This window comes from Nilaparvata lugens, chromosome X (assembly GCF_014356525.2).
Source record: "Nilaparvata lugens isolate BPH chromosome X, ASM1435652v1, whole genome shotgun sequence".
Taxonomy (NCBI): domain Eukaryota; kingdom Metazoa; phylum Arthropoda; class Insecta; order Hemiptera; family Delphacidae; genus Nilaparvata; species Nilaparvata lugens.
In genome coordinates this window covers 66398854-66426733 of record NC_052518.1, presented here as the reverse complement: position 1 = coordinate 66426733, position 27880 = coordinate 66398854, and the positions used below count along the sequence as shown (strand labels likewise).

The following is a 27880-nucleotide window of genomic DNA, read 5'->3' as shown; positions in this document are numbered from 1 at the left end:
TTTCGGGAACTGAGTTCCCTTTCACAACCGAGCAGAGAGTGGCACAGTTTGAAATCCAACGGTTACGACCACAGAGCACGGAGAGTCAATTGTAGCAGTAGAAACCACAGATTACACGGCACAGACGGATGTAAAGAAAAAGCGTACAGATTCAGGGGTCATTATGGGGGTATTTAGGGGGCGGTTACAAACGGGAGATTTGAGATTTGAGTGGGTTATGAATAAGGAAAGGTGTAGCTTATTAATTGATAGAAAAGAGGAGATTTAAAATTAGAAATCAAAAAGAATTAGACTAAAATTGGAAAAAGGAATTGTAGAATATTGAACTTGAATGAAATTTATTTTTCATTTTTATTGAACATTTAATATATATTTGATAGCAGAGGAATTTCTTAAATATGATGAAATTTATTTCAATTCAATTGGACAGTTGATGAACAGGTGTAGAGTTGATAGCTATGGTACCATTGCTGTCTGTTGAGACCAGGACTGGAAGCAGCTCCAAGCACCCAAATAAAAGCCAATTCTTTCGTCTTCAGCCCCCACCATAGATGTCAAGACGGCACAGACGGATGGAGAGGAAAAGGGTACAGATTCAGAGGTCATTATGGGGTATTTAGGGGGCGGTTACAAACGGGAGAGTTAAGATTTGAGTGGGTTATGAATAAGGGAAGGTGTAGCTTATGAATTGATAGAAAAGAGGAGATTTAAAATTAGAAATCAAAAAAGAATTAGACTAAAATTGGAGAAAGGAATTGTAGAATTTAACTTGAATGAAATTTATTTTTCATTTTTATTGATTTGATTTCTAATTTTAAATCTCCTCTTTTCTATCAATTCATAAGCTACACCTTTCCTTATTCATAACCCACTCAAATCTTGAATCTCCCATTTGTAACCGCCCCCTAAATACTCCATAATGTCCCCTGAATCTGTACCCTTTTTCTCTCCATCCGTCTGCATCGTGTAATCTGTGGTCTCTGCTACTACAATTGACTCTCCGTGCATACTCTGTGGTCATGACGGTTGGATTTCAAACTGTAGGCTACCACTCGGCACTCACTGCTCGGTTGAGGAAGGGAAATTTCCGTCTCCAATGTAAGTTTTCAAGTGTTTTCAATCTATTTAAGTCTTGTGTCTCCTGTTTTAATTCATATTACAAACTTTAAAGTGCCTTCTGTTATGTGCTATATATATATTTATATATATATATATATATATATAATATATATATATATATATATAATATATATATATATAATATATTGTAAGATATTGTAAGATATATGGCACATAACAGAAGAAACTTCAAGTTTCATAATATAAATTGAAACAGGATACACACAACACAGATAGATTAAAAACACTTAAAAACTTACATTTAAACGAAAATTTTCGGGAGCTGGGCCCCCTTTGTCAATCAAACAGGAAGTCAAGTGGTCATTCCAACGGTCATGACCACAGAGACGCAGTAGAGATGTTGTGTAGACCATAGAGCACAGACGAATGGAGGCGCACTAATTGAAGGAGCATTAGGGATTAATTGGTGGGCCATTATGGGTTACAAGCAGGATATTTCAAATTTGAGTGGGTTATGGATAAGGAAAGGTGTACATTATGAATTGATAGGAAAGAGGAGATTTAAAATTAGAAATCCGAAATGAAGTAGAATAAAATTGGAAAATGGAATTATAGAATTGAATTGGAATGAAATTTATTTTTATTTTTATTGAAAATTTATTATATATTTGATAGCTATGAAATTTCTTATATATGATGAAATTTATTTCAATTTAATTGAACAGTTGGTGTAGAGTTGATAGTTATGGTACTATTGCTGTCTGTTGAGACCAGGACTGGAAGCAGCTCCAAGCATCCAAATAAAAGCCAATTCTTTCGTCTTGACATCTATGGTGGGGGCTGTGGGAGGGAGGGTGGCAAGAACTTTGACTTTGAAGCATTGGTCGAAGTTCTTGTTCTGCTCAGAGCCGTGGGTGGGGATGGGTAGGGAAGTATTATTTTTAAAAGAAGCCCTGTGATTGTTGATCCGGAGGTTTAGGGCAGTGGTGGTTTCACCTATGTAGAGGGCAGGACAGAAGTTGCTGGAAAGGAGGTAGATGCAACTTTTGGAGATGCTATCACTGGATTGATGGATTTGATGGGTGTAGTTAGTGAAGGAAATGGAAGGATCAGTGATAGGGCAGCTTTTACAGCGAGGGCGTTTGCAGGGTAGGGTACCAGGTGGAGTTGGGATTTCATCAGAGGTGAGTGATTGGTTTTTATTAAAAATCATTTTGAGGTTGGGAAACTGCTTGTAAATGAGGGTGGGTGGTTGCTGGAAAAGATGTTTGGTAGAGGGATTGGAGGAGACGCGACATGGAACAGATCTTTAAGGACAGGTTTGAGGTTTTCAATTCCAGGGAAGTAGGTGGTACAGAGCTTTGGAGTTTGTGGAATTTGGGAAATTTTTGTGGTTGGATTAGTGTCTGTTTCGGAGGAGATTTGTATCTGTAACAACCTTTCAGGATAGTTACATTTCAGGAGGGATTGGTGGAGTTTTTTGAGGTACTGGTCAAGGTGGTGAGGATCACTGCAAATTTTTTGGCTTCGGATTGAGAGGGAACGTGGGAGGGATCTTTTGATGTGGTGGGGATGGCAACTCCCAAAGTGTAGGAACTGTTGAGTGTGGGTGGATTTGATGAGAGTATTTGTGGATAAGGCATTGGAGTTGGAAAGGATTACATTGACATCTAGGAAGTTGATGGAGGATTCAGAGATATTCCAGGTGAAGGAGACAGAGTAGTTGGAGTTGAGTTAATTGAGGAAGTGGGAGAGGGTATCATGTCCATGAGGAATATGTCGTCAATGAAACGGAGCCATATCAGGGGGGATGGGGTTTGTTTAGAAAGGAAATCCTGTTCAAGGAGGCCCATGAACAGGTTTGCATAGGATGGTGCCATCCTGGTGCCCATGGCTGTACCCTGAGTCTGGAGATAATATTTATCTTCAAACCTGAAGGCATTCCTTGTGAGCACCAGTTTTGCAAGGTTTACCAGGAAGGTGGTTGAATGGGTGGAGGGTGTGGGACGTGAGGAGATGGAATGCTCAAGGGATTTTAAGCCTTCAGAATGAGGGATGGATGTGTAGAGGGAGGCCACATCAATGGTAACAAGGAGGAGTTGTTGGTCAGTTGGAAGGGTTGTATTTCTTACAATATCTAAGAAGTGGAAGGAGTCTTTGGGATGAGAGGGTAGGGAGGCAACAATGGGTTGGAGGTGGAAATCAACAAGGGTACTAGAAAATTAATAAAAGAGAATGATTAAAATGGCACTTGTGAAAAACAAGAAAAAAGTATTATAGTCAGGTACTTGAAGAAAGTAAAGATTAATATCAATGTTAATGGTAATTGATAAAACTGAATTTTGATTATTCCATAAGATCAATATTATAACCATGTAAGATAACGAAATATAACCTATGTATTACATATGGTTAATTCTAAGCGAAGTGATGAAAGAACTAAAAAAAAGGGAGCAAGAGGGTAGTGGAAAAAATATTAAAAGCTAGTGGAAAAAGGGTGACCATGGAGAGAACAAAAAAAGGCCATTGTGAACCAGAGTAAATAAGGAGCAACAGGTCTATATTACTCTTCAATTGAAGAATGGTGACATTTTTCTCTTGAAGCTACATTTAGACAAGGAGAAGAGATCCACCTAACCATCACAGCAGAAGAATTCACGAGGAATATGATTCATTGGTGAGTAATAATGAACATCCGTGTTACATCTACAGATTAAAAACTCTTGCTGACTACGATTATTGAAGACAGGAACCCTAAAATTCAGCCTTGCCAACAGATTAGAACTGCTCATGGAACCGTTCACAAGACCATAGAGGAATAAACAAGAAAGTACCTTTCATCTGGATGCCAAAGTCTCAAAGCCAAACATGCTGTGCAACACACCAATTGGAAACCCCAAAGGACAAGGACGATTCTGTTTTCTACAAAATAACAATCTCAAAGATTTATTCTGAACATTTCAATCTCAGACCCATCTGATGGAGATGCCAAACCACGTCGCAATATTCAAGCAAGCTCCAAACAAGGCTAGGAAAGAGAGCCATCAAGTCTTCAACATCTCTAAATCCAGCCATAGATCTCATGATGAAACCTAGCATCCTATTAGCCCTACAAACCAAAGAATGGACATCATGAACAGAATCATTATAGCACTCGTGTGAGTGTATCGGAAGAGTAACACATTACAAATATTTAGGTGTTATATTTGATAACCGTTTAAGTTGGTCTATACGCGTGCAATATATCAGGAACAAACTCAGAAAATTCATATACATTTTTTCTCCCTTAAGTCAGATTCTCACACTGGAGTTGATTAGAATGGTCTATTAAGCATATATCCAATCAACATGCTGTATGGAATTATTGCTTGGGGTGGTGCATATAAGACTATACTTTCCCCTTTATCAGTCATGCAAAGAATTATCATGAAAACTGCAATGCATCAGCCTCAACAATATCCCACGGACACACTATTTAACAAATTTCATGTTCTTAACATTACTCAACTCCATGTTAGAACCCTGATTTTGTATATTTTCAAGGGCAAGTCTTCTTTATTCACTAATATCCGCCACAATTACCAAACAAGAACTACTCTGAACACAAGTATCATCACTCCTAGACTGCTTAAAACATTCACAACTACATCCTCGCATTATAAAATCAATATGCTTTTCCCTAAGCTACCAGAATTTATAGAAAATCCCGGAAATAATAAAATAAGCCATCTCAAGCAAATAGTCAACAAATGGATACTTAGTGTGAATCGTGAGGAAATGGAGAATTATATAATATCAATTTATTCTGATCGATAGAGCTCGAGTGGTGTGATAAGAATGCAAGTATACAATAATATCAAAAATTAATATGGAATATGAATAAAAATGAAAATTAAACATAGAAATAGGGAAGTTCAAATGGATTGATACAAAATTTAATGTGTATGGTGTGTTGAGGAATTTTGAGTGTGTCTGGGATGTCTCTTTTAGGATTTATTTCTTGTAGTATCCTAATACCATTAATTATCATTTTAGGTCTGTAAGTAATATATCTTGTGATTGATAATTATTATTGCTCTGTTTCTTTTGTTTTGATAATATGTTAATGTTTAATGCTTATTACTGGTTGAAATTGTTTTGTTTTTCAATTGTATTATAACATTGTCATATCTATCATTGTATATTTAAGTATATGTAAATGTTGTGAACTCATTCCTTGCAAACAGGCTTTGCACATGTGAGAAACCTTCTTCAAGTTTCGTATATGTATATTCTGTATTATTAGTATTTCCAAAGAAGAAGAATAAAGATAATTTCAATTTCAATTCCAATCAATCCTCCTGTATATTTTCAAGTCATCAGCAAACATCAAACAATTGGATTGCAACAGGCAGCCAGGTAGGTCATTAATAATCATTAGGAACAACAAAGGATCCTAATTACCACCCTGAGGCACACCAGAGGAGCTGACATAAGTGTTAGATTTCAAATTCGAGAAAGAAACCTAATTAAAAGACGTTCACTCAGGTAGTCAGGTAAGAAACTAACAAGCCGAGGCACCAAACCAGAACTAATAATTTGCAAACAAGCCGCTTATGACTGATTCTATCAAAAGCCTTGGAAAAATCTGTGTATACTACATCTACTCTACCCTCAACATTAAGCGCCTCTGAAACATCAGCCATGAATTCAAGCATGTTAGTTGTGGTTGAGCAACCCCTCAGGAAACCATGCTGACTATTAGATAAAAAAGGACTAATATGACCAATCACACCATCATAAAGAACTCTCTCAAATACCTTAGCAAAAGGTGACAATTGAGTTATTGGGCAGAAGTTAGATATGTCATTTCTTCTACCGTAAATCTATAATAGTTTTTTTTCCAGTAGAATTCCTGATTTTTCGCAATTCGATTGCAACAGTGCAGCCTGGATAGCTGGCTTGGTGTGCTTCCCCGAAAGGAATACGTTTTGGTAAAGCATTGCTTGGTTTCGAACATTCCTTTGTTTGTTGTTTACCCACACACTTAACACACCTAGGCTTCTTGATACAATATTTCTGTGTGTGACCATATGCTTGGCATCATTTGCAGTGGCCTTTTCAATTCTTCAACTTTCACTCTACAGCCAAGTATATTTCGACTATAATTTTGTTTTTATATTTTTTCTGTGCTGAATGATACCATAAACACGTCTAATGGTTCTCTTGTTTTCCACTTCGGCTTGTTTATAACTTCTAGAAATTTCAATCCTTGTACCTTCAGATCTACCAGTATCATGTTTGTACGTTGTACTACAAGAATTATGGAGCTCTTTAATCATCACTTTTATTGGTCTTGACTGCTTATCTTCATAGGAGTGCTAGTTTAACCCATCTTTAACCAATTCTCTGGTAACATTCCGATATGGTTCTGAGTCGACATCATTTTATTTTGAACGTTTCTCTAATTAAGAGTTTTATTCTAAATTTTTCAACTGGCGAGACTCTTTTCAAACTTTTTCAAGGAGTATATTCAGGTTCTTAATATCATCCACAATGATTGGCGGTAATTGCATTTCATTATTTTTCCACTTCTCCTCTTCACTGCTGGGCTTCTCCACAGAAGTGATTTTATTATTCAAATTTTGTTGTTTTTTTTTGCAGACTCGTTTTTGAGTCGTGGCGATGGACTATTTCTTCTTCATTTGTCGAGAAGTTCTCGGCTTCTGTGCTGGTACATTGTGGGCTATGGATTTTTTACTCCAAAACATCTCACTCCAAGAAATCTTTCTTCCAAATCTTGCATTTTTGCAAGAGTTCTGCATTGCTTCTCTCCAACTCCTTCCCCTTTTTATCAGATTCTTTCCAGGCGATGAAAAGTACCTGCTCGGCTGTAGTTTCGAGTTTATTTGCTTTCATATACCGATTTGGTGAACATTGGATTTCTGGCGGATTTGACATGTTGGTGTCCATGCTCTCGTCCGAGGCTTCCTTTTCTTCTTGCTCTGATGCAGGATTACTAGATGGCTTCACTAAGTCTGACATAGTGCGATTTTGCTAACATGCTTACAAACACAACTCGTAATCATAACTAATCAATTAATCATCGTAGTAATAAATAATAAGTGCCCGTGATAAGCAGGTCACTTTGCTTGCATAAATACCACAGTTGACAACCAATACTCTATGCAAGATTTTTGTTCCACTTTTATTAGCTTTTTATAAGCACTTTTTGGTTAACAAACTGCTGATTTACTACTTCTACAGTACTTTACAACTCACCACTATACAACCTTCCTCAACAAGTTCTAGTGCAATATTGGTTTGATTTGGTAGATGATTACAGTTGTAGTCTCTTAGCTTTGCATGTATGTCTTTGAAACAGCATGTGGGCAAGATAAATGATTTGCAGGGTAATATCCATGCCTTTGCAAAAGCATTAGACTTGACCATCCCTATAGATGAAGGAAGCACGAGCACCCCAATGAGCCCTATAGATGAAGAAAGCTCCTTACAGAGCTACATACTGAGCTTATTGGATTTTCTCAGCACGATAGATGTGAGCTATAAAATGTATATCATTGCAGAATGTCAGCAAGAAGACCTATTTTCAAAGGTATTTTCTTATAAAATCAATGAATTCTCTACATATCATACACAATATCTATACAAAAAATTATCAGAAACCATTTTTGGTCTCGATTGGTTATTTCTCCATGTCACGAGAGTTTAAAGTTGTAAATTTCTCTAATCAAGTACTTTGTTTACAAGAAACTATTGATCAATATAGTACAGGGTGAGCATAAAGTCTTGCCCTCATTTTAAAAAAATTATTATAGAATAGCTGTTTGACATATCAATTTATATCTGGTGCTGTCTGTTACATAGGTTAGTGTTGGTAGTTTTTTTTAATATCACTTACATTAGTAAACTTCAACATGTGCCCCCTTGGTAGCCCGGAGAATGTCGAAGCAGTATCCCAGTTCTCGCCAGGTGTTTTGTAACATGTGTTCTGTCACAGTACCCACAGCAGCTTGTATCCTAGCCTTCAATTCATCAATGTCAGCAACTGGTGTGGCGAAGACTCTGTCCTTGATATATCCCCAAGAAAAATAGTCAAGGGGATTAAGGTCTGGAGAGCAGGGTGGCCAGGGTGTTGGACCATCCCTTCCAATCCACCAATCCAGAAATGTTTTATCTAGGAAATTTCACACTATCAAAGCCCAGTGGGGGGGGTGGTCCATCTTGCTGGAAAATTATCCATGGTTGATAATCTTCTAACTGTGGTGCAATGAACTGATGCAACACGTCTAAGTAAATGTTAGCACTAATGGTTTTTTTGTGAAGAAAAATGGCCCAAAAACCTTGTTGTGCATTAGGGCGCACCAAACATTAACTTTTTCAGTGTCTTGCTGTAACTGTACAGTAGTGTGTGGATTCTCTGATCCCAATATATGGACATTATGCCTATTTACCATTCCACTGACATGAAAGGTGAATTCATCTGTAAAACATATGCAATTCAAGTAATCATTAGCACCATCAATCCTGTTGAGAATCTCAGTTGCGAATTCTGCACGTCTCAGCAAATCATTCAGTTGCAAGGCCTGCACAATTTGCACTTTATAAGCATGCAACCTAAGCCTTTTATGAAGAATTTTCACAACACTTGCTTGCGGTATTTGAAGCTCATGTGATGCTTGATGAGTTGATTTAGATGGACTCCATTGAGATGATTGCCGAACACGATCAACAGTTGCTTCACTCACACTAGGCCTGCCACTTCTAGGAAGATCTTCAATACTGCCTGTTTCTTTGAACCTGTCATACCATCACTTTATTGATTTAACATCAGGAGGGCTGCGTCCATGAGAAGCCCGAAAATTACGCTGAACACTGATGGGCGATTTCGTTTTGTGAAACCAAAGCACACATTGTGCTTCTCACCATCCTGCTTCGACACCATTTTGACCGCAACTAATGTGAACTAACAGACAGTGTCATTGTTTAGGACCACTAGCGCCATCTATTGGTCAAAAAACTACTAACACTAACCCATGTAACAGCGCCAGATTTAAATTATTATGTCAAACGGTTATTCTGTAATAAATTTTTAAAATCAGGGCAAGACTTTATGCTCACTCTGTATTATATAATTAGGTTGTAAGTGTTCATCAAGTTTATCAAAGGAGTTGTATACATTGTTTATATGAGAAAAACCGTCCCTACAATTACCGGAAATAATTCCTGCTCTAAATCAAATCAAATCAATTTATTCTCACAATTTACAAATCATACAGTACAGTTACAGTACATTTATAGATACCCTCATATTGTGAGAGACTCACATAAATAGGCTTAAGCCTGTGTTTGTGAGGGCCTGGCGTAATTTGCTGAATTTAAAATTGAAAAACTATTAAACTAAATTTGAGAAAAAGATTAAAAATATTATATAAATCAATTTTTATATTATATAAAAACAAATAATTGGCTGCAGAAACAGTCGGTTATACGTAATGACCAAAAAAATTGAAAAAGATAGATAAACTTTTCTATAGAAATCACTTTTCTCTAACCAAGCTTTGAACTGGAGAAAGATATTGGTATTTTGAAGCCCATTCATCATGAAAGTTACCTAACTTTATCCAAATAAAAATTCTGGTGTGGTACACTCACATAACTTTCCTTGCTCATATTTGAAACTACAATCAGACTTCTGTATATGTCTATATATAATTGTATTCAGAGTACTTTTTCCTTTGTGTAAATTGTGAAACTCGATGATTTTTTTAGTCCTCATTTTTTTAAAGTCGTCAAAACAGCTGTTCTACAGAAGAAATATCTCGACTATGTGTTCTTTTTATGAACTGCACTAACTACCTACCTCATGCACGAAAAGGAGGTTACTAAGTCCATTTATCAAGGATGGGGTGGACCCCCCATCAGTTTCCCAGGAAGGAGACTTATGCCAGTTGATAGAGCTGATAAATAACCATACAGGGTATGAATTTGAAAAAAATCGGTCAAGTTATTTTTGAGAGAATCATTAAAAACATGGTTTTTTAGTAATTATCCGTCATTTTTCTCAAGAATAAGTAGGGTGTTTGTGCTGATTGAGCATCAATTTAACACCAAGGTCAAGGTCAAGGTCGAATTCAAGGTCAAGGTCGAATTCAAGTTCAAGGTCGAATTCAAGGTCAAATTCAAGGTCAAGGTCAAATCTAAGGTCAAATTCAAGGTCGAATTCAAGGTCAAGGTCGAATTCAAGGTCAAGGTCAGGTCAAGGTTGAGAGATGCTATCTCAACCACCGCCCCCCAACCACTGAATTCTCTGTTGGAATGAGCCCAGTATTTATAGTAGTTTTATCCAGTTCCACAAACATGTTTGAACAGGTCTGTGAGAATTGATAACAGACATGTTTGAACAGGTCTGTGAAAATTGAGAGAATTGAAAACAGACATTTTTTAACAGGTCTGTGGAAATAATTTGATAACGTTATACAGAACAGGATTGAGGTCAAATTTAAGGTCAAATTCAAGGTAAAGGTCAAATTCAAGGTCAAGGTCAAATTCAAGGTCAAGGTCGAATTCAAGGTCAAGGTCGAATTCAAGGTCAAATTCAAGGTCAAGGTCAAATTCAAGGTTAGGTCGAATTCAAGGTCAAGGTCGAATTCAAGGTCAAGGTCGAACTCAAGGTCAAGGTCAAGGTTGAGAGATGTTATCTCAACCACCGCCCCCAACCACTGAATTCTCTGTTGGAATGAGCCCGGTATTTATAGTAGTTTTATCCAGTTCCACAAACATGTTTGAACAGGTCTGTGAGAATTGATAACAGACATGTTTGAACAGGTCTGTTAAAATTGAGAGAATTGATAACAGACATTTCTTAACAGGTCTGTGGAAATAATTTGATAACGTTATACAGAACAGGATTGAGGTCAAATTTAAGGTCAAATTCAAGGTCAAATTCAAGGTCAAGGTCGAATTCAAGGCCAATGTCGAATTCAAGGTCAAATTCAAGGTCAAGGTCGAATTGAAGGTTAAGGTCGAATTCAAGGTCAAGGTCGGATTCAAGGTAAAGGTCGAATTCAAGGTCAAGGTCAAGGTTGAGAGATGTTATCTCAACCACCACCCCGCCCCGACTGAATTCTCTCTTGGAATGAGCCCTGTATTTATAGACCAGGGAGGAGATTTTTACAGCAAGAATTTCTATTAAACACTGAGGAAAATATTTTTATTTGGAGGGGCGTGGCCTAATTCAATTCTTTCCCCCACACCCCTAAAAGGTGTGGCCTAATTAAATTTCCCCCCTTCCTAAGAGGTGTGGCCTAATATCATTATTATTTCCCACTAGGTATACAACCAAAAGTCAAATTCAAATTCAAGGTCAAGGTCAATGATGATCCCCACTTGGATAAAATATCTACTGCAAGTAAAACTAAGGGAGAGAGTAACGACCGCTGGATATTCTCCAGCAAGAGAAGTTCACACTCTTCCCAATGCAATAAGAGATCTCATACCTACTGGATATTCTCCAGTCAAGAGGTATTAAATCCATCAATTGCAATCAAATCTAATCTAATGTGAAACCAATCTAAAACTAATAAATTGAGTCTACCTATGCAAGGGTAGTGGGAGAATAAACAACTACTGGATATTCTCCAGTCAAGAGATGTTATCTCAACCACCACCCCGCCCCGACTGAATTCTCTGTTGGAATGAGCCCGGTATTTATAGTAATTTTATCAGCATCAAAATCCAGTTCCCACGGTTTTTGTATACCGTCTTCCAAACATGTTTGAACAGGTCTAATATTAAATAATAATTTAATTATTTAATTTAATTTATTTTATTTTTTATTATTTAATATTATTCAATTATTAAATAATTATTTTTTGTTTGAAATTATTTAATAATTAATTAAATTAAATAATTATTTAATAATTGAATAATTTCAAACAAAAAATAATTATTTAATAATTGGATAATATTAAATAATAAAAAATAAAATAAATTAAATTAAATTATTATTTAATATTATTCATCTATTATAATTATTCAATTATTAAATAATTATTTAATTTTATTTATTATTAAATAATTTCAAACAAAAAATAATTATTAATAATTGAATAATATTAAATAATAAAAAATAAAATAATTAATTAAATTATTATTTAATATCTAGACCTGTTCAAACATGTTTGGAAGACGGTATACAAAAGACTGTGGGTACTGGATTTTGATGCTGATAAAATTACTATAAATACCGGGCTCATTCCAACAGAAATTTCAGTCACGGTGGGGTAGTGGTGGAGATAACATCTCATATAACAAGATTTTTCTACACTAGACTGAATGCTACAACAATTCTTCATTGTGAGGTGTGACCTAGTTCAATGTAAGTATGAATGACCTTCAGATCAAGTTACAAAAAAGTTCTCTAATCACCGGGATTCGAACCTGAGACTCCAGTTTGGTAAGCCGCAATGCTATCAACTAAGCCACTAAACAAGATTTGAAATTAATCAATCAAAATGAACTCATAAGTTTGTTATCACAAGAATAGATACTGTAATGATATTATTCACAACTTCACTAATCAGTAATAATTTATCATTATTATGTGGTAGATTACCAAGAGCTACTTTTAAGTAATGTAGATATTTTAAATGAATCTCCTAAAATGCATTGTGAATTTGATATTGTTTTCATAATTTTAAAAACTTTATTATTGGCTCAACTAATTGCTTGTTATTGCATAGCTTGTTATTAAATAATATTTCTATTGTAAGTTCAATCTAATTAATAAATAAAATGATTTAAATTGATGGATTTAGTGATAGCAAACTAATGAGATCAAGCATGTTTCCGCGGTCTGATACATATGGGGCCCCAGGTTCGAGTCCCCACAGTATGAATAGTTTTTTGACTCTTTGAAACAACTTTTGAATTTTGTTGAACAAAACTACTCATCAAAATCCAAACTGAACTTGATTTTCTTGGTAGGAAAGATCTTTATAACCTTAGATTTAAGCAGGAAAGATTATAGTTTTATAATTTTCTAAATTAAGCTCAGTAGGTACCTTTTTACAGTTTTTTTATTAATTTGAAAATGAATTTCAACAAATAAATTGTATTCTTGATTGAATTACAAATCTGAGCATTTTTCAGTTCCAGTTTATAATTTATTTTAGAAGGAATGTTGGACATTGCATAGGTGTTAAAAAAATCTCTTATCAGGTGGATTCAACATTATATTCATACCAAAATTTGAATTTTTTTTTTGAAGTGGGAGGGAAATCATGAAGTAAGTTTGGATCAGTTAAATACATCCATTGTTTCATATTATTAAGATCAACATTCTTTGGTAGATAATAAGAACCGAATTTTTTTGCTAAACTAACGATATTCTGTAATATATTAATTAATTCTTCAGCCTCTTGATTTCTACTTGATTTCTCTTGTTTTCTACTCAAATGACATCCAAATTTATCAATACTCATGTTTTTTTATTATACTTCATGTTTGTATATGAATTTTTCATCAAACCATGCTCTAAAGAACCAGGGTTGTGCTGTTTCAGCAGCATACTTTTCATACTTTGATAATAATTGTGGATCTGACATTGCTTTGAATTGTTCATTATCATTAAGATCAATTTCTGGGATATTATGAGCAACTAATGGGATGAATTGTATAATCCTTATAAAATTCTGAATCAAATTTCGAGTCCCCACAGTATGAATAGTTTTTTGACTCTTTGAAACAACTTTTGAATTTTGTTGAACAAAACTACTCATCAAAATCCAAACTGAACTTGATTTTCTTGGTAGGAAAGATCTTTATAACCTTAGATTTAAGCAGGAAAGATTATTGTTTTATAATTTTCTAAATTAAGCTCAGTACCTTTTTACAGGTTTTTTATTAATTTGAAAATGAATTTCAACAAATAAATTGTATTCTTGATTGAATTACAAATCTGAGCATTTTTCAGTTCCAGTTTATAATTTATTTTAGAAGGAATGTTGGACATTACATAGGTGTTAAAAAATTCTCTTATCAGGTGGATTCAACATTATATTCATACCAAAATTTGAATTTATTTTTTGAAGTGGGAGGGAAATCATGAAGTAAGTTTGGATCAGTTAAATACATCCATTGTTTCATATTATTAAGATCAACATTCTTTGGTAGATAATAAGAACCGAATTTTTTTGCTAAACTAACGATATTCTGTAATATATTAATTAATTCTTCAGCCTCTTGATTTCTACTTGATTTCTCTTGTTTTCTACTCAAATGACATCCAAATTTATCAATACTCATGTTTTTTTATTATACTTCATGTTTGTATATGAATTTTTCATCAAACCATGCTCTAAAGAACCAGGGTTGTGCTGTTTCAGCAGCATACTTTTCATACTTTGATAATAATTGTGGATCTGACATTGCTTTGAATTGTTCATTATCATTAAGATCAATTTCTGGGATATTATGAGCAACTAATGGGATGAATTGTATAATCCTTATAAAATTCTGAATCAAATTTCTAATTTCAACATTAATATTATTATTCTTCTTATTATTATGTAAATATCGACCAAATTTATCAATAGACATTATATTAGAGTATATTTTTCTATAATACTAAATTACCACCAATAATTATTCCAATTTCACGCAACTCTTCTATGATACTCATAATCTCTGCATCATGTCCAGTGTGCCCAGCTATTTTTGAATTTACCAATAGATTCAATCTTTCACATAACTCGTTTGGGTTATCCCAATAAACATATTGCTTTTTCATTTTTTTTCTTGGTACTACAATTTGCATATCTTCTTGTTCTAAACTACTATCACCAGCACCTCTACCTCGAGTAACTCCTTTTTTAGGTGGGAATAATTTCTTAATAATATTAACATATTTGTAACTGGTATTTCTCTTAACTCGACCCAAACTATCAAGATGAACTGATGTTATTTGAAGTATATTTTTATAGGTTTGCAAATCAGTTCTCTTGTAAATATGTTTATCAGGTACTGCTTTGAATAATAATTCCAATAACCCATGTGTAAGCATGAATGATTGCTGTTATCAATGAGGATTTCTTTATCATAAAATTTTACAACTTTATTACCAATTTGCCACTCATTAATATCAGGATTATAGTGAACTCCATACAGATTTCCTCTTTTTGTTGCTCGCATGAAATTATCTATGTAACTAGAAATGCTAGCTCTACGGGCATTCGATGTTAATCTTTGAATTGTTGAATTGAATATTCCTCTAATTCCACTTTTATCATCATCAGCACCGGTAGTTATAGATCCTTCTTCTTCTTCTTCTTCTTCTTCTTCTTCTTCTTCTTCTTCTTCTTCTTCTTCTTCTTCTTCTTCTTCTTCTTCTTCTTCTTCTTCTTCTTCTTCTTCTTCTTCTTCTTCTTCTTCTTCTTTTCTTCTTCTTCTTCTTCTTCTTCTTCTCTTCTTCTTCTCTTCTTCTTCTTGTTCTTGTTTTTCCCCTCCTTCTTGCTCTTGTTGTTCCTTCTTTTCTATTTTAATTTTTCTTTCAATGGGTTGATGTTGTAATTGCTTCAATGATTCTGTAATTGGTTTGAATTGTTTTTGAAAGTGTTCTTCTTCACTGACTACATTATGTGATAATTCACGATGTTTTCTACGAATTGAGTCACGTAGTTTTTTAATTTTTTTTTGTAGCACACTCCACTCTTCCAAATCTTTTTTATGCATTTTTATATTATAACAAATCTATCAAAACCAATCTGTACCGACCATTGTGTGTGTCACATTCTTTATTAATAACTAGAAATTCATTATTATTATTTCTCCATGCTTGAGCACATAATGCACTGAATTCACCCTTACTCATATCAGGGTATACATGATCATGATATATATGTTGTAGGTTACGATTATCCTGCTTGAAAGCAACAACTAGATAACAATTATCCCTAATCAATTGTTTGGGAATACTAGAGTAAGTTTGACAAATGTAAAAACAATCAATTTTATTGTGTCTTCCCATACTAAAATAGTTACGAATATTTTGTTGATTCTCCATACAAATATCATAACTGAATTTTGAGGCATATCATTTGGTTGTTGAATTTCATCATTATCTTTGTACAAGTTGAATTTAATTTCAGGTATCTGTTGCATAATCTTTTTCAAGAGTTGGTACTTATCTTGCTGATGTGATTTAGTGAATATATTCAAGTGTAAGAATTTAATCCCATTCTCTGCAAATAATAAATTGAAAACTGTATTTGTTTTCCCAGAATTACTTGGGCCACACACAATACATCTTATAGAGTTTGGTAAGAGTTCACTGTGTCTTTTTGAAATCTTAAGTTTCCTGTTATCATTTAAATACTTGTCGAAGTTTATTAATGGTAGTTTTGATTTATGCTGTTTGAATTTGAACATATTTTTTATTATATTACATCATATCATCACCTTCAACCCATGAATTATATTTTGAATCAAAACCAAGCCATTTAACATACATCTTACCATCTTTCTTCTTCAGTACTTTCTCAATTAGATAGACATCAGGATATTTTGTTTTTTGCATTTCATATTCATAGAATGTACCTTTAATGATTTCATTACTAATGTCTCTCAGATGATACGTGAAAGGAATGGTAGGGAGTATATTGTGTACAGTGAATATTTCATTTGTCCAGTTTGCTAGATAGCCTTTATCAAATATTCTTTTGTAGCGACTAATTCGTACTTTATCGCCAATCTTATACTTTGGTTTCATCTGTTTGAATGTTTTACGCATGCTAGCTTTCTCTATATTCATCAGCACATATTTCTCATTTTTCCTATTCACCTCAACAGGTTTCATTCGAATTGTTCTGTGGACACTGTTATTGTAATTAGTTATTAGTTTAGGTAGTAGTTCCAGCCATTTATGATTACCTTGTATTGTGAATTCACGGAACATATTCTCTTTGAGAGTTCGATTGAAGCGCTCACAAATTGCTGCTTTTTTATCACTATATGTACTGTAATGATTGATTTTATGAGTTTTGAATAGATTCTGAACAGCTGCGTTGTAGAATTCTTTACCTGCATCAGTTTGGAAATTAACTATTTTGTGCTTCTCAAGTATTGGCTTCAATGCTGCTGCCACCTCATTTCCAGTTTTAGTTTTCATTGGTATTGCAAATGCAAATTTACTGAAACAGTTGATTACAGTTAGTATGTACCTAAAGTTTTTATTAAATGTGCTGTAGTTGGACATGTCAACAATATCAGCTTGATATAAATCTGTTAGACCTTTTATCTCAGTGCGACGTGTTAGGAAATTACGTCTGACTCTACCATGCAGCTCATGTGCAAGTTTCTTTCTTGTTGACATTATTTTTTAATTGATTATACATTTTTGTTCGATGGCTTTCTGTTAGTATACTTTCTACAATTCTACCAATTCTATCAATTCTATCTTGAAAACGTAATCGATCCATGCAAGATTGTTGCCAGATTGTCCCATCCCTGGATCGTTTCATTGCATAGTTATAGGTGTGTAAAATATTCATTGAAACCAATCTATTTTCAGGAGCAAATCTAACTTTTTTCATGTGTTTTTTTTATCTCACAATGAAATAGGTTCAAAAACAATTAGGAGATTATTTTGTAGGTTTGAGAGTTCAATTTGTTATATTCCTCAAACATTGTTTTAGATTGCAATTTAACCTATATAAATAGATGTATAACAACTTTATTCTCATTTCAGTACCAGATTTACAATGGACCACAAGCCACAAGCCAGATTGCTTTCCTCTCTATATAAAAAAATGGTGACGAGTATTAATGGTAATGTTATCTTATATAAATGGACAGAATTCTTGACTACTGATATTAAGATACTATTTGAACAATTTAGACCAACTATTCTGGAAATAATGCTTTCAAAATCGAAAAAAAATTAATGGAAATGTTAAATGGTTTGTTAGTTTACATGTGAAATTGAGAAAAATTGTAACTGATGTTGATCAATTGGAAATCACACCTACATTTCATGGAAAATCAAGATCAATTATCAATATTCATAATAATGTCAATGAATTTCATAAGCAATGGGAGGAGGCTGAAAATATAATAAATGAAAAGTTTGATAAATTCATTCAAAATGGTAGTGGGTGGGTAATTGATGAGTTTCAAAGATTTGATTTGAATATAGTGAAATATTCACCCATACATGGAACAGGTTCATATGTCTTGACACCCAAAAGAATAGCAGTTAAAAGAGTCATTTTAAATATCAGGAATGAAGATGATTTATGTTTTGTCTGGTCTGTTCTAGCTTATTTTCATAATAATAGAACACATAATAGAGTTAGCGACTTGAAAAAATTATTAAATCTAATTAATATCAATGATCTAAATTTCCCACTTATTTTGGAAGATATTTCAAAATTCGAAAAACAAAACCCAACTATATCTATAAATGTTGTTGGATATGAAAATGAAATTGTCTATCCATTACTTACATCAGAAAATCAACATAGAGAGCATAAAATTACGCTTTTACTTTTAGAATCAAATGGTAAGAAACACTATACTCTGGTGAGGAATTTGTTTAGACTTTGTTCCTTAAATTCAAGCGAATCATCGTTCATTCCTATACCGAAGTTCATAACAGATAAGAAAGCTATAGTGAATGTGAAAAGTGATGATAGTCTTTCATTTATTTGGTCTGTCTTAGCTTTCTTCCATAATAAGAGGACTAATAGAGTTGGAGACTTGAAAAAATTATTGAATCTAATCAATATCAATGATCTAAATTTCCCACTTAGTCTGGAAGATATTTCAAAATTCGAAAAACAAAACCCAACCATATGTATAAATGTTATTGCTCATGAAAATCATACCTTCTATCCATTACTTATATCAAAAAATAAAGATCGGCAGCACAAGATTACACTATTATTATTATCAAGTAAAGATAAAAAATATTATACTCTTGTAAAAAATCTATCAAGATTATTGTCCAATTACACTAAACATGGACATAAAGTAGAAATATGTCCACACTGTTTTCATCGATTTACTAGAAAAAATGCCCTACAAAAATTGAACAATCATATTGAATCATGCTCTCTGGAGAAAACTCAGAGAGTAGAAATGCCACAAAAAGGACATGAAATTTTAACATTCAAAAATTTCTCCTATACACTTAGAGTTCCCTATATCATTTATGCAGACCTTGAGTGTCTAATCATCAATGGAGAACACATTCCTTGTGGATATGGATATGTTATTGTAAATGAAAGTGGAAATATTCACTGTGGTCCTAAAATTGTAAGAGCAAATTCCCTTACAGAATCTGAAACCTTAATTGAGAAATTTATAGGTGAATTAGATGAATATGGTATTATTCTGAAAGATAAATTAAAACAAAATATCCCCATGACCATTAATTCTGAAGAGAATAGAAAATTCTTAGAGGAAACATTGTGTTGCTTATGTAATAAACGTTTACTGTTTGATAGGGTTAGGCACCACTCACATTCAAATGGGATGTACCTGGGTGCAGCCCACAACAATTGTAATTTAAATGCAGAAAAAGTTGAAAAGATACCAGTAGTGTTTCATAATTTTTCAGGATATGATTCACATTTTATAATACAAGCATTGACTAATTATAAGAAAAAAATAAGCTGTATTGCCAAGACTAGTGAGAAAATTATCTCTATAACATTGAATGATACACTAAGATTTATTGATTCTCTCAATTTCTTGAATTCATCTCTTGAGAAATTGGCTGAGATCAATTCAAAATTTGATCTTCTATCAAAACATTTCTCCTCAAATAAAGCAGACCTATTGAAAACAAAACAATTTTACCCATACGAATATATGAATAGTTTTGAGCGATTCCAAGAAACGAAATTACCTACTATTGATAAATTCTACAGTAGACTAACCGACAGTCAAATCACTGAAACAGAATATCAGCATGCACAGAACATTTGGAAGCATTTCAACATAAAAAATCTTGCTGAATACCATGACCTTTACTTAAAAACAGACATTCTTCTATTAGCAGACATTTTTCAGAATTTTCGAACAAGTTTCATGCGTACCTATAATCTAGACCCAGCTCACTTCTTCTCTCTTCCACATTATTCTTGGTTTGCTATGTTGAAAATTACAGGAGTAGAGCTCGAACTCTTGACTGATATTGATATGCACCTATTCTTTGAAAAAGGAATAAGAGGGGGGATAAGTGTCGTTCCTAAGAGATATGCAAAAGCAAACAATAGATATATGAGTAATTTCAACATAAATGAGCCAGAAACATACATAATCTATTGGGATTGTAATAATTTGTATGCCGTGGGTATGTCTGGAAATCTTCCACATTCAAAATTTGAATGGATGAGTGAAAGAGAAATAGAAGAATTTGATCCTCAAAAAATAACTGATTCAAGTTTAGGGTACATGTTGGAAGTGGACTTGGAATACCCCTCTCACCTTCAAAGCACACACAATTGTTTCCCTCTAGCACCCTTGAAAGAAACACCACCTACTGGTAGATATGAGAAACTAATAACAACATTCACAAACAAAGAAAAATATGTAATATATTCTGATAATCTAAAACTCTACTTAGAATTGGGTATGGTGTTGAAAAAAGTACACAGAGGTATAAAATTTGAACAAAGTAGATGGATGAAACCTTTCATTGATATGAATACACAATTAAGGACAGTAGCAGATAATGAATTTGATCGAACCCTTTACAAGTTGATTAATAATAGTTGTTATGGCCGCACTCTCATGAATGTTAAAAACCATACAGACTTTGAAATTGTAATGGATGAAGAGAAACTAGACAGAATCATCTCCAAGCCAAGAGTAAAAAATTGGTTTCCATATAATGAGAATGTTACTGGTGTGTGCTTGAATAAAATTAAAGTTGTATTGAACAAACCAATTTTTGTTGGTGCTGTAATATTGGAACACAGCAAAAATGTTATGTACGATTTCCATTACAATCAAATCAAGAATATATTCAAAGACAAATAATGTGAAGTTTTGATGTCTGATACTGATAGTTTTATGTATGTGATACAGACTGAAGATATTTATGAAGATATTAGGAAATATAAACATTTATTTGACACATCAAACTTTCCTAAAAATCACCCATGTTATAATGAGGAGAATAAAAAAGTAATTGGTAAATTCAAAGATGAGAATGGTGGCAGAATTATAACTGAATTTATAGGATTACAAGCAAAAATGTACTCATTTATATTCTCTAACTGTGAAGAAAAGAAGGTGGCCAAGGGTGTTCCAAAGAGTGCTCAAAGAAACCAATTACAATTCAAGTTGTACAAAAAATGTTTGTTTGAAGGTGTTGAGCATACAATAAAATCTGTACATATTGTAAGTAAACTACATATTGTCACAACTGAAAACCAGGAGAAGGTTGCTCTTAGGCCCTATGATGATAAAAGATTCATAAGAAATGATTGTATAAATACATTGGCTTGGGGACATAAAGATATTCAGAACAGTAAAAGGAGGTGTGATGATGAGCATGCTGCTACCAAAAGGGTGAGATCACTATCTAGGTAGGTAGGTAGGTAGGTAGGTAGGTAGGTTGGTAGGTAGGTGGTAGGTAGGTGGTAGGTAGGTTGGTAGGTAGGTTGGTAGGTAGGTTGGTAGGTAGGTTGGTAGGTAGGTTGGTAGGTAGGTTGGTAGGTAGGTTGGTAGGTAGGTTGGTAGGTAGGTTGGTAGGTAGGTTGGTAGGTAGGTTGGTAGGTAGGTTGGTAGGTAGGTTGGTAGTAGGTAGGTTGGTAGGTAGGTTGGTAGGTAGGTAGGTAGGTTGGTAGGTAGTTGGTAGGTAGGTAGGTGTGTATTTGTAAAAAAAATATTTAGAATTATCAATTATTCCTGTATTTCTTCAGTTATAATATTAAAACCTTGTAGAGGCTTAAAATTAATTATTCTCTCTATTAATTTTTATGACAAATTTTCCACTTTGATGCTGTAATTAATTCTCCATTATAAGGTTTTATAATTATTGTAATCTTCTACATTACTTTCCTAACCATACCACTCAATGGTGTGTATTCATACACATTATCATAAAGAATTAGACAGTAGGCAGAGGTTTTATCAGGTATATTTTCATTAGTTTCAAATGTAAGTTTAACATCTAGTGCACCAGATTTCAACAATTCATTTTGACGACTGCAATCTATTACTATTAGTGCAGCCTTTTCAATGAATGTATTATATGATATTGAAGTAAGATTGTTACTGTTAGTATGTGGATAGTAAGCATGTAGGAAGCTACTAAACATATGATAGAGCAAGTGTTTGCTTCCCATTATATTGTCATAGGGGAAGTATTGTGCATTCAAATAGAGACGAATATTGTGTAGTTTACATAGATCAAAACATGACTTGTTTGCACTCAGTTTATTTTTCTTATCAGTTTGAAAGCCTAGAATAATAAATCTGGGCTTCTCCATTTGTGAAGCTGTTTTAACTGTCCATTGATGAGTAGTAGTTTGAGGAAGTGTTGGATACTCATGTATCTGCCATGATCTAAAAGGTAAATTAATTGGTTTATCTGTATGTGATAGGTTCAACAAATCAAGCCGAATGTAGTCAGAAACATGTATATAGGGTACTTTCCATTGTATCTTTGTGATATTAATTTCAACTGTAGCTCCATCAGTGGTAGTCACTGCATCTGCATCTGTTGAAGATCTTAATAGAATAATTTCCTGACGAACATTCAATATAACTTTCTTGTAGTCTTCCATTACACCCAACCACATCTCCAAAGGTATACAAAAACTGAATTTGTCAATTTTATTCCATCCATCCAATTTTCATCCTGCATTCTCCCACACTTTTGTATTGAGTGCTGTTTCACTTAGAAGATTTTTCATTGTAGTTGTAATACCAAGATTACATGTACGATCAACTTCCACATCACCAAGTTCATATCTGATTTCATCAAATAAATAAGCTACTCCATTATTAATTAGTGAATAATTTTCAGTTTTAGTATGATCTGCTTTCTTAACCTCAACTTGTCCTTCAATTAGAAGGAAACTTTTACTGGGTAGTGTATAGACATCTTGTTGATTCAAATTTATATGTATTTCATCATTGTGGTTGAATGTTTGAGATGCATAAGGAGTGTGTGTATGATATTCAAACTTTGTTATACTCTCATCAAAGTTTGGTTTTTCTGAGACATTGAATATTGTATCAATAGTATTCATATCTTTTGGATGAGACATTATAATTATTTTTACTCTTATTTTTATTATATACAATAAATCCTAATCTTTGTAATAGTTTAACATTTTTGGGTGTGAGTTTATGTTGATTTATCATTGTATTATTATTATTTCCACTACTTGAGAATATCAACATTATTTTTATATAGTTAGTGATTTCCTTATATGTAAACAAACAGTTCCCAGGTAGCACACCTACGTGTTTCCAACGTTGAAATTTGGTTGTTGAGGTTGAATAACCGTTAGCGGTTGAATTTTTCAACGTTTTAAATGCAACTTTGTTTTCAACGGTTGATCTATCGTTGAAAACACGTTGAAAACGAGCTTCCAATTCCACCACTCACAGCGCTACAGTAGTCCTTACACAAAAACGGATCTATCAACGACGATCGACTGATCAACGCCATTTCATGTTTGAATTCTCATCACATTGATGAAAGCTGTGAACTCTTTTAGAAGAGTTTACCTATTCCACTTTGACTTGGTAAGTTTATTTAATTTATTATTCTTATTTAAAAGATGATATTGTTTGGTGATTTATTGTCTAAACTTCAAAACAAATATTGTGTGTTGAACATAATTATGTTTACATTTGAGGTTAGGGTTAGGTAAGTTATATTATGTTTTAAATTAGAGGGATCTAATTTAATATAATTATTAAAAATTAATATAATACAATAAGCTTGGTTTTAAGTATTTTACATGTAGCCTACTACTTAACTTCCAAATAAATTACTATTACTTTGATTCCTGCACAAATATTTTCATTATGCTATCTATGTATTGTTTTTGTCACAGGACTGCTTGTGTTGAGAAATTCCATCGAACTCAATATAATAACACTGAACTTAATATAATATAAATCACTTAACATCAAAGTGATTGCTTTTAACAAGTTCAGTAATTAACTCGGTGATCCAAGAAATTGAAAACGGGTGTCCGGAGTTCAGCTCATAAATATTAACATTTTCCAAATATCGTCATTCCATGGTGACGAAATTTAGCTTAAACTTGTTCATTTTAAAATTAAATTTTCAATTAATTTATGCATGTTTACAACCCATATATGTCAAGGATATTTTGATTAATTTCATTGTGATTTTAAACTTTTGGTCTAGGTTTACAAAATTTAGTAGGCCAATAAAAAATGGTTGAAATATCGGGATACAACTGTTTTTTTTCATAAAACTAAGTATGTACCTACAGTAACTATTAAATTTTACTCATAAATTAAAAAATAAATTTTCTACCGTTTTTATATAGAGCCTTATTTGTTTACTTCTATAGGCCTAATGAAAGAGGAGTATTTCAAGTTAAAATTCGTCTATGCTACAAAATTTGGAAACCCAATATTCTTACTTTATTCTTAGTTCTTTTGAATGTTTGAACGAACAGCTGGTGTGACTTTCTCGTCTGACTATTGTATAGTAATGGACTATTTTTATCTAAAAAACAGTCATCACCTCGCCTTGTGATTCAAAATATCAATGTGTGTAACAAAATATCAAATGTATAACATTATTAGATGTGCACTTGAGAAAAATTTCTGTACTTGTTGTTAAAAGCAATTCCCTTTTAACCATGCAACATCTGTATCAAATAATAACTCCTATGTAGTGGCAAAATTTCATCTGCCTTCATATTATAGAATTTCTTATTAAAATTTATATTACCTTATGTTTCAGATTCTATCAAAAAATCTTGTGGGTCGACTGTGGGCATTGAGACCCAAATTGAAGACGCTATTAAGGATTGGCTAAAATATGCGGCAGAGTATTTTCAGTGGAGAAAAAAACAATCTAATTTCGTCAGTAATTAAAAAGTATTATGAAATGAAAGTGGAAAGTTATTTTGAAAGTCCCTTTCTATTGAAACACTGTAATAGAATATTTGTTTCTCTATTGCATGAATCACAAACTATCATCATACCTGAAAACTAAAATGTAGGCGGGTTTGTACGATGCCAATTGACAAGATAATAATATTGTCTTCTGAAATTTATAGCTGGTGTAAAGTATCAATTGAATCTTTTAATTCTAGAACCATCATCTAGGCATAGCTAAATAAAAACTAATTGACAATTATTATTGTTTTGCCAATTGGCATAGTTTAAACCTGGCATAAATGTCAAGTAAAAATTTAGATATATATTATTTCCTAGAAAGAATTGAGCTATTTTTGCTCACCACAGATAAAATTATCATACTAAAAATTCAAGATTTTTAAACAACTGCTGAATTCTTGAAATAATAGTTTTAATTTATGTTTCTTACAGACATAAAATGTTTTTGAGCTTGGCAGAGTATATTAAATTACCATGGTAATTTGGTTGTAACCATCTTAGTTCTTTAAACAACCTTTCATCATACTATTTTTGTGGATCAAAATTGAAGTAATATGGAAATAGAAAGAAAAATAAAAATCTCAGTATCCTTTTTGAATCATTTAATAATGATTAATAATAGTGATTAAATAATTCAAAAAGGATACTGAGATTTTTATTTTCCTTTCTATTTCTATAAAAAGTAGCCCTATACAGAAAAGAGATGAATATGGTTTTTATTGTGTGTTTTTAATGTCAACTTACCAATGTACCGCATTGCAGGGTAATATTTCTGTTACATGAAATCATATGTAAATAAATGGAAATATGATTTCGTATTTTCATCTCTTTTCAAATGATTTTAGAAATATTACCATGTAATTGATAAGGTACCGGTTCAAAAGTATGGCTAATTCAACGTCTATTTATAGTTGAAAATAATGGTTGTCACAACGTGCTTTCAACGTCTATTTATGGTTGAAAATAATGGTTGTCACGACGTGCTTTCAACGTCTATTTATAGTTGAAAATAATGGTTGTTACAATATTTTTTCAACTATTATTCAACGATGAAAATAACGTGGAAACGGCGGACATTTTCTCGTGTTTTCAACGTTGAATTTAAACGTCTTTTCAACGTTAAGGTATTACGTGTTTCTAACGTTATTTCAACGTTTCTGTGCTACCTGGGTTATAGTTTCTCCTCGGAAATTGATCAATTCATTATTTTGATCTATTAGTTTCACACGAATGTGATCTATTCGGTTTGTATTGATTGGTAGGTACACTACAGTTTTTGGAGATACAATTATTTTGAAACCTGGTGGTACAGTTGTATAGAACTCATACAGTATGTGACCTTCACTACCATTATCATAAGATCCTTTTGCAATATTACATTCTACTCTGATGCTATTCACACGCATAATGTGAACTGGTTTTGTAGATATGTGCCATTTATTAGCTTCTAGCTTCATGTGTTGGAATCCAAGAATTGGAGCAACACTATCTTTCATACTGATATCAATTTCTCTATCTGCATATAACTCACACTGTAGTGTATTATTATTAGCTTTGATTTTCAGTTGACCACTTGTAAGAGATAATTTATTACGTATATAATCTACTATATCATCCAATTCATATGACCCTACTGGTATTTTCACTTGTTTTCCATTATAGCTAAACTTATCATTGATATTGTTTTCAATATTTGGAATTGTATTGTATGTATATAGATCTATTAGGGCTACTTCATATTTGCTAGATGTTTCCAGTTGTACTGGAATATCACTTACCAGTGGATTTTGATTTGCTGTTAATGAGAACATATTTTTTATACAACCACAATAAACATAAATGACCACATACTATTGAATTGTCATCGATTTCTTGATACTTCTTATAGTTGTAATGTATTTTTATATCTTTCATATAAGCCATAAATTCAAGTGGAGGACTCAAATTTCCAAAACTATCAAAATAGTCACATGTATTGTTACATTTAATATAACATGTCCAATGACTTCCTGTACTGCTTCCATCATCCAAATTGATTACACCAATTTCTAGATCTTTGAGTGGTATTTCTGGTAGACTATCTCTCATGTAGACACCTCGTAGTGGTAATTCAAGCTTTCTTGCATAATCTATTATTTCAATGTTTGTGAATGGTGTTTTTTTTAGAATTTTCCTCAATGTCTCTTGTATCCTCTTCTGATTCACCTTCTTCTTTATTGTTTTATTCTTATTCTTTTGCAACCCACACCCTTTGTAGGGTTTCAGAAACAACCCACACCCTTTGTAGGGTCTCAGAAACAACCCACCACCAAATTTAGTCTTGGCATTCAATAAGTTTGTTACCAAGTATGCTGATGAGCGCTCTCAAAGGCTAGCATCAGGTGATTTGACTCTTTCCCAAGCCAGGGCAGCTAGTTTCTTATCAGCTTCTGTTCTATTCTGATTAGGATTGCTATAAGCTATATCATGTTCCTGGCATGCATCATCAAGTTTATTTATTCCTTTATCACCTCTCTCCAATCTTTTTTCAAGTTTTGTGCCAGGGCCACAAAAATTGTAGCCAGGGATATGAAGTTCAACAGGTAGTAAGTCAATTGCTTTGTTCAATATAGATCTGATTATTCCAGATCCAGACACAACCTTCTTCCGTTTTATTTTCTTCAACAATGGT

At 33.1% G+C, this 27880-nt stretch overlaps 2 protein-coding genes across 2 annotated transcripts in view; one reads left to right on the top strand and one right to left on the bottom strand.

The window, feature by feature from the left end:
- The window catches only part of LOC120354397 (voltage-dependent L-type calcium channel subunit alpha-1D-like), a 153514-nt gene that overhangs the window by 48608 nt on the left and 77026 nt on the right, over positions 1-27880 (bottom strand). The window lies entirely within an intron of this gene.
- LOC120354647 lies at positions 16224-21126 on the top strand. Its single transcript, XM_039442019.1, has 2 exons — positions 16224-16400; positions 17828-21126. Exon 2 carries the CDS (start codon positions 19219-19221, stop codon positions 21124-21126), a length of 1908 nt encoding a protein of 635 aa, XP_039297953.1. The 5' UTR covers positions 16224-16400; positions 17828-19218.

Bases quoted from the DNA above. Each gene is read 5' to 3' on its own strand.
- LOC120354647 (XM_039442019.1), top strand. From the start codon at position 19,219: ATGCCACAAAAAGGACATGAAATTTTAACATTCAAAAATTTCTCCTAT.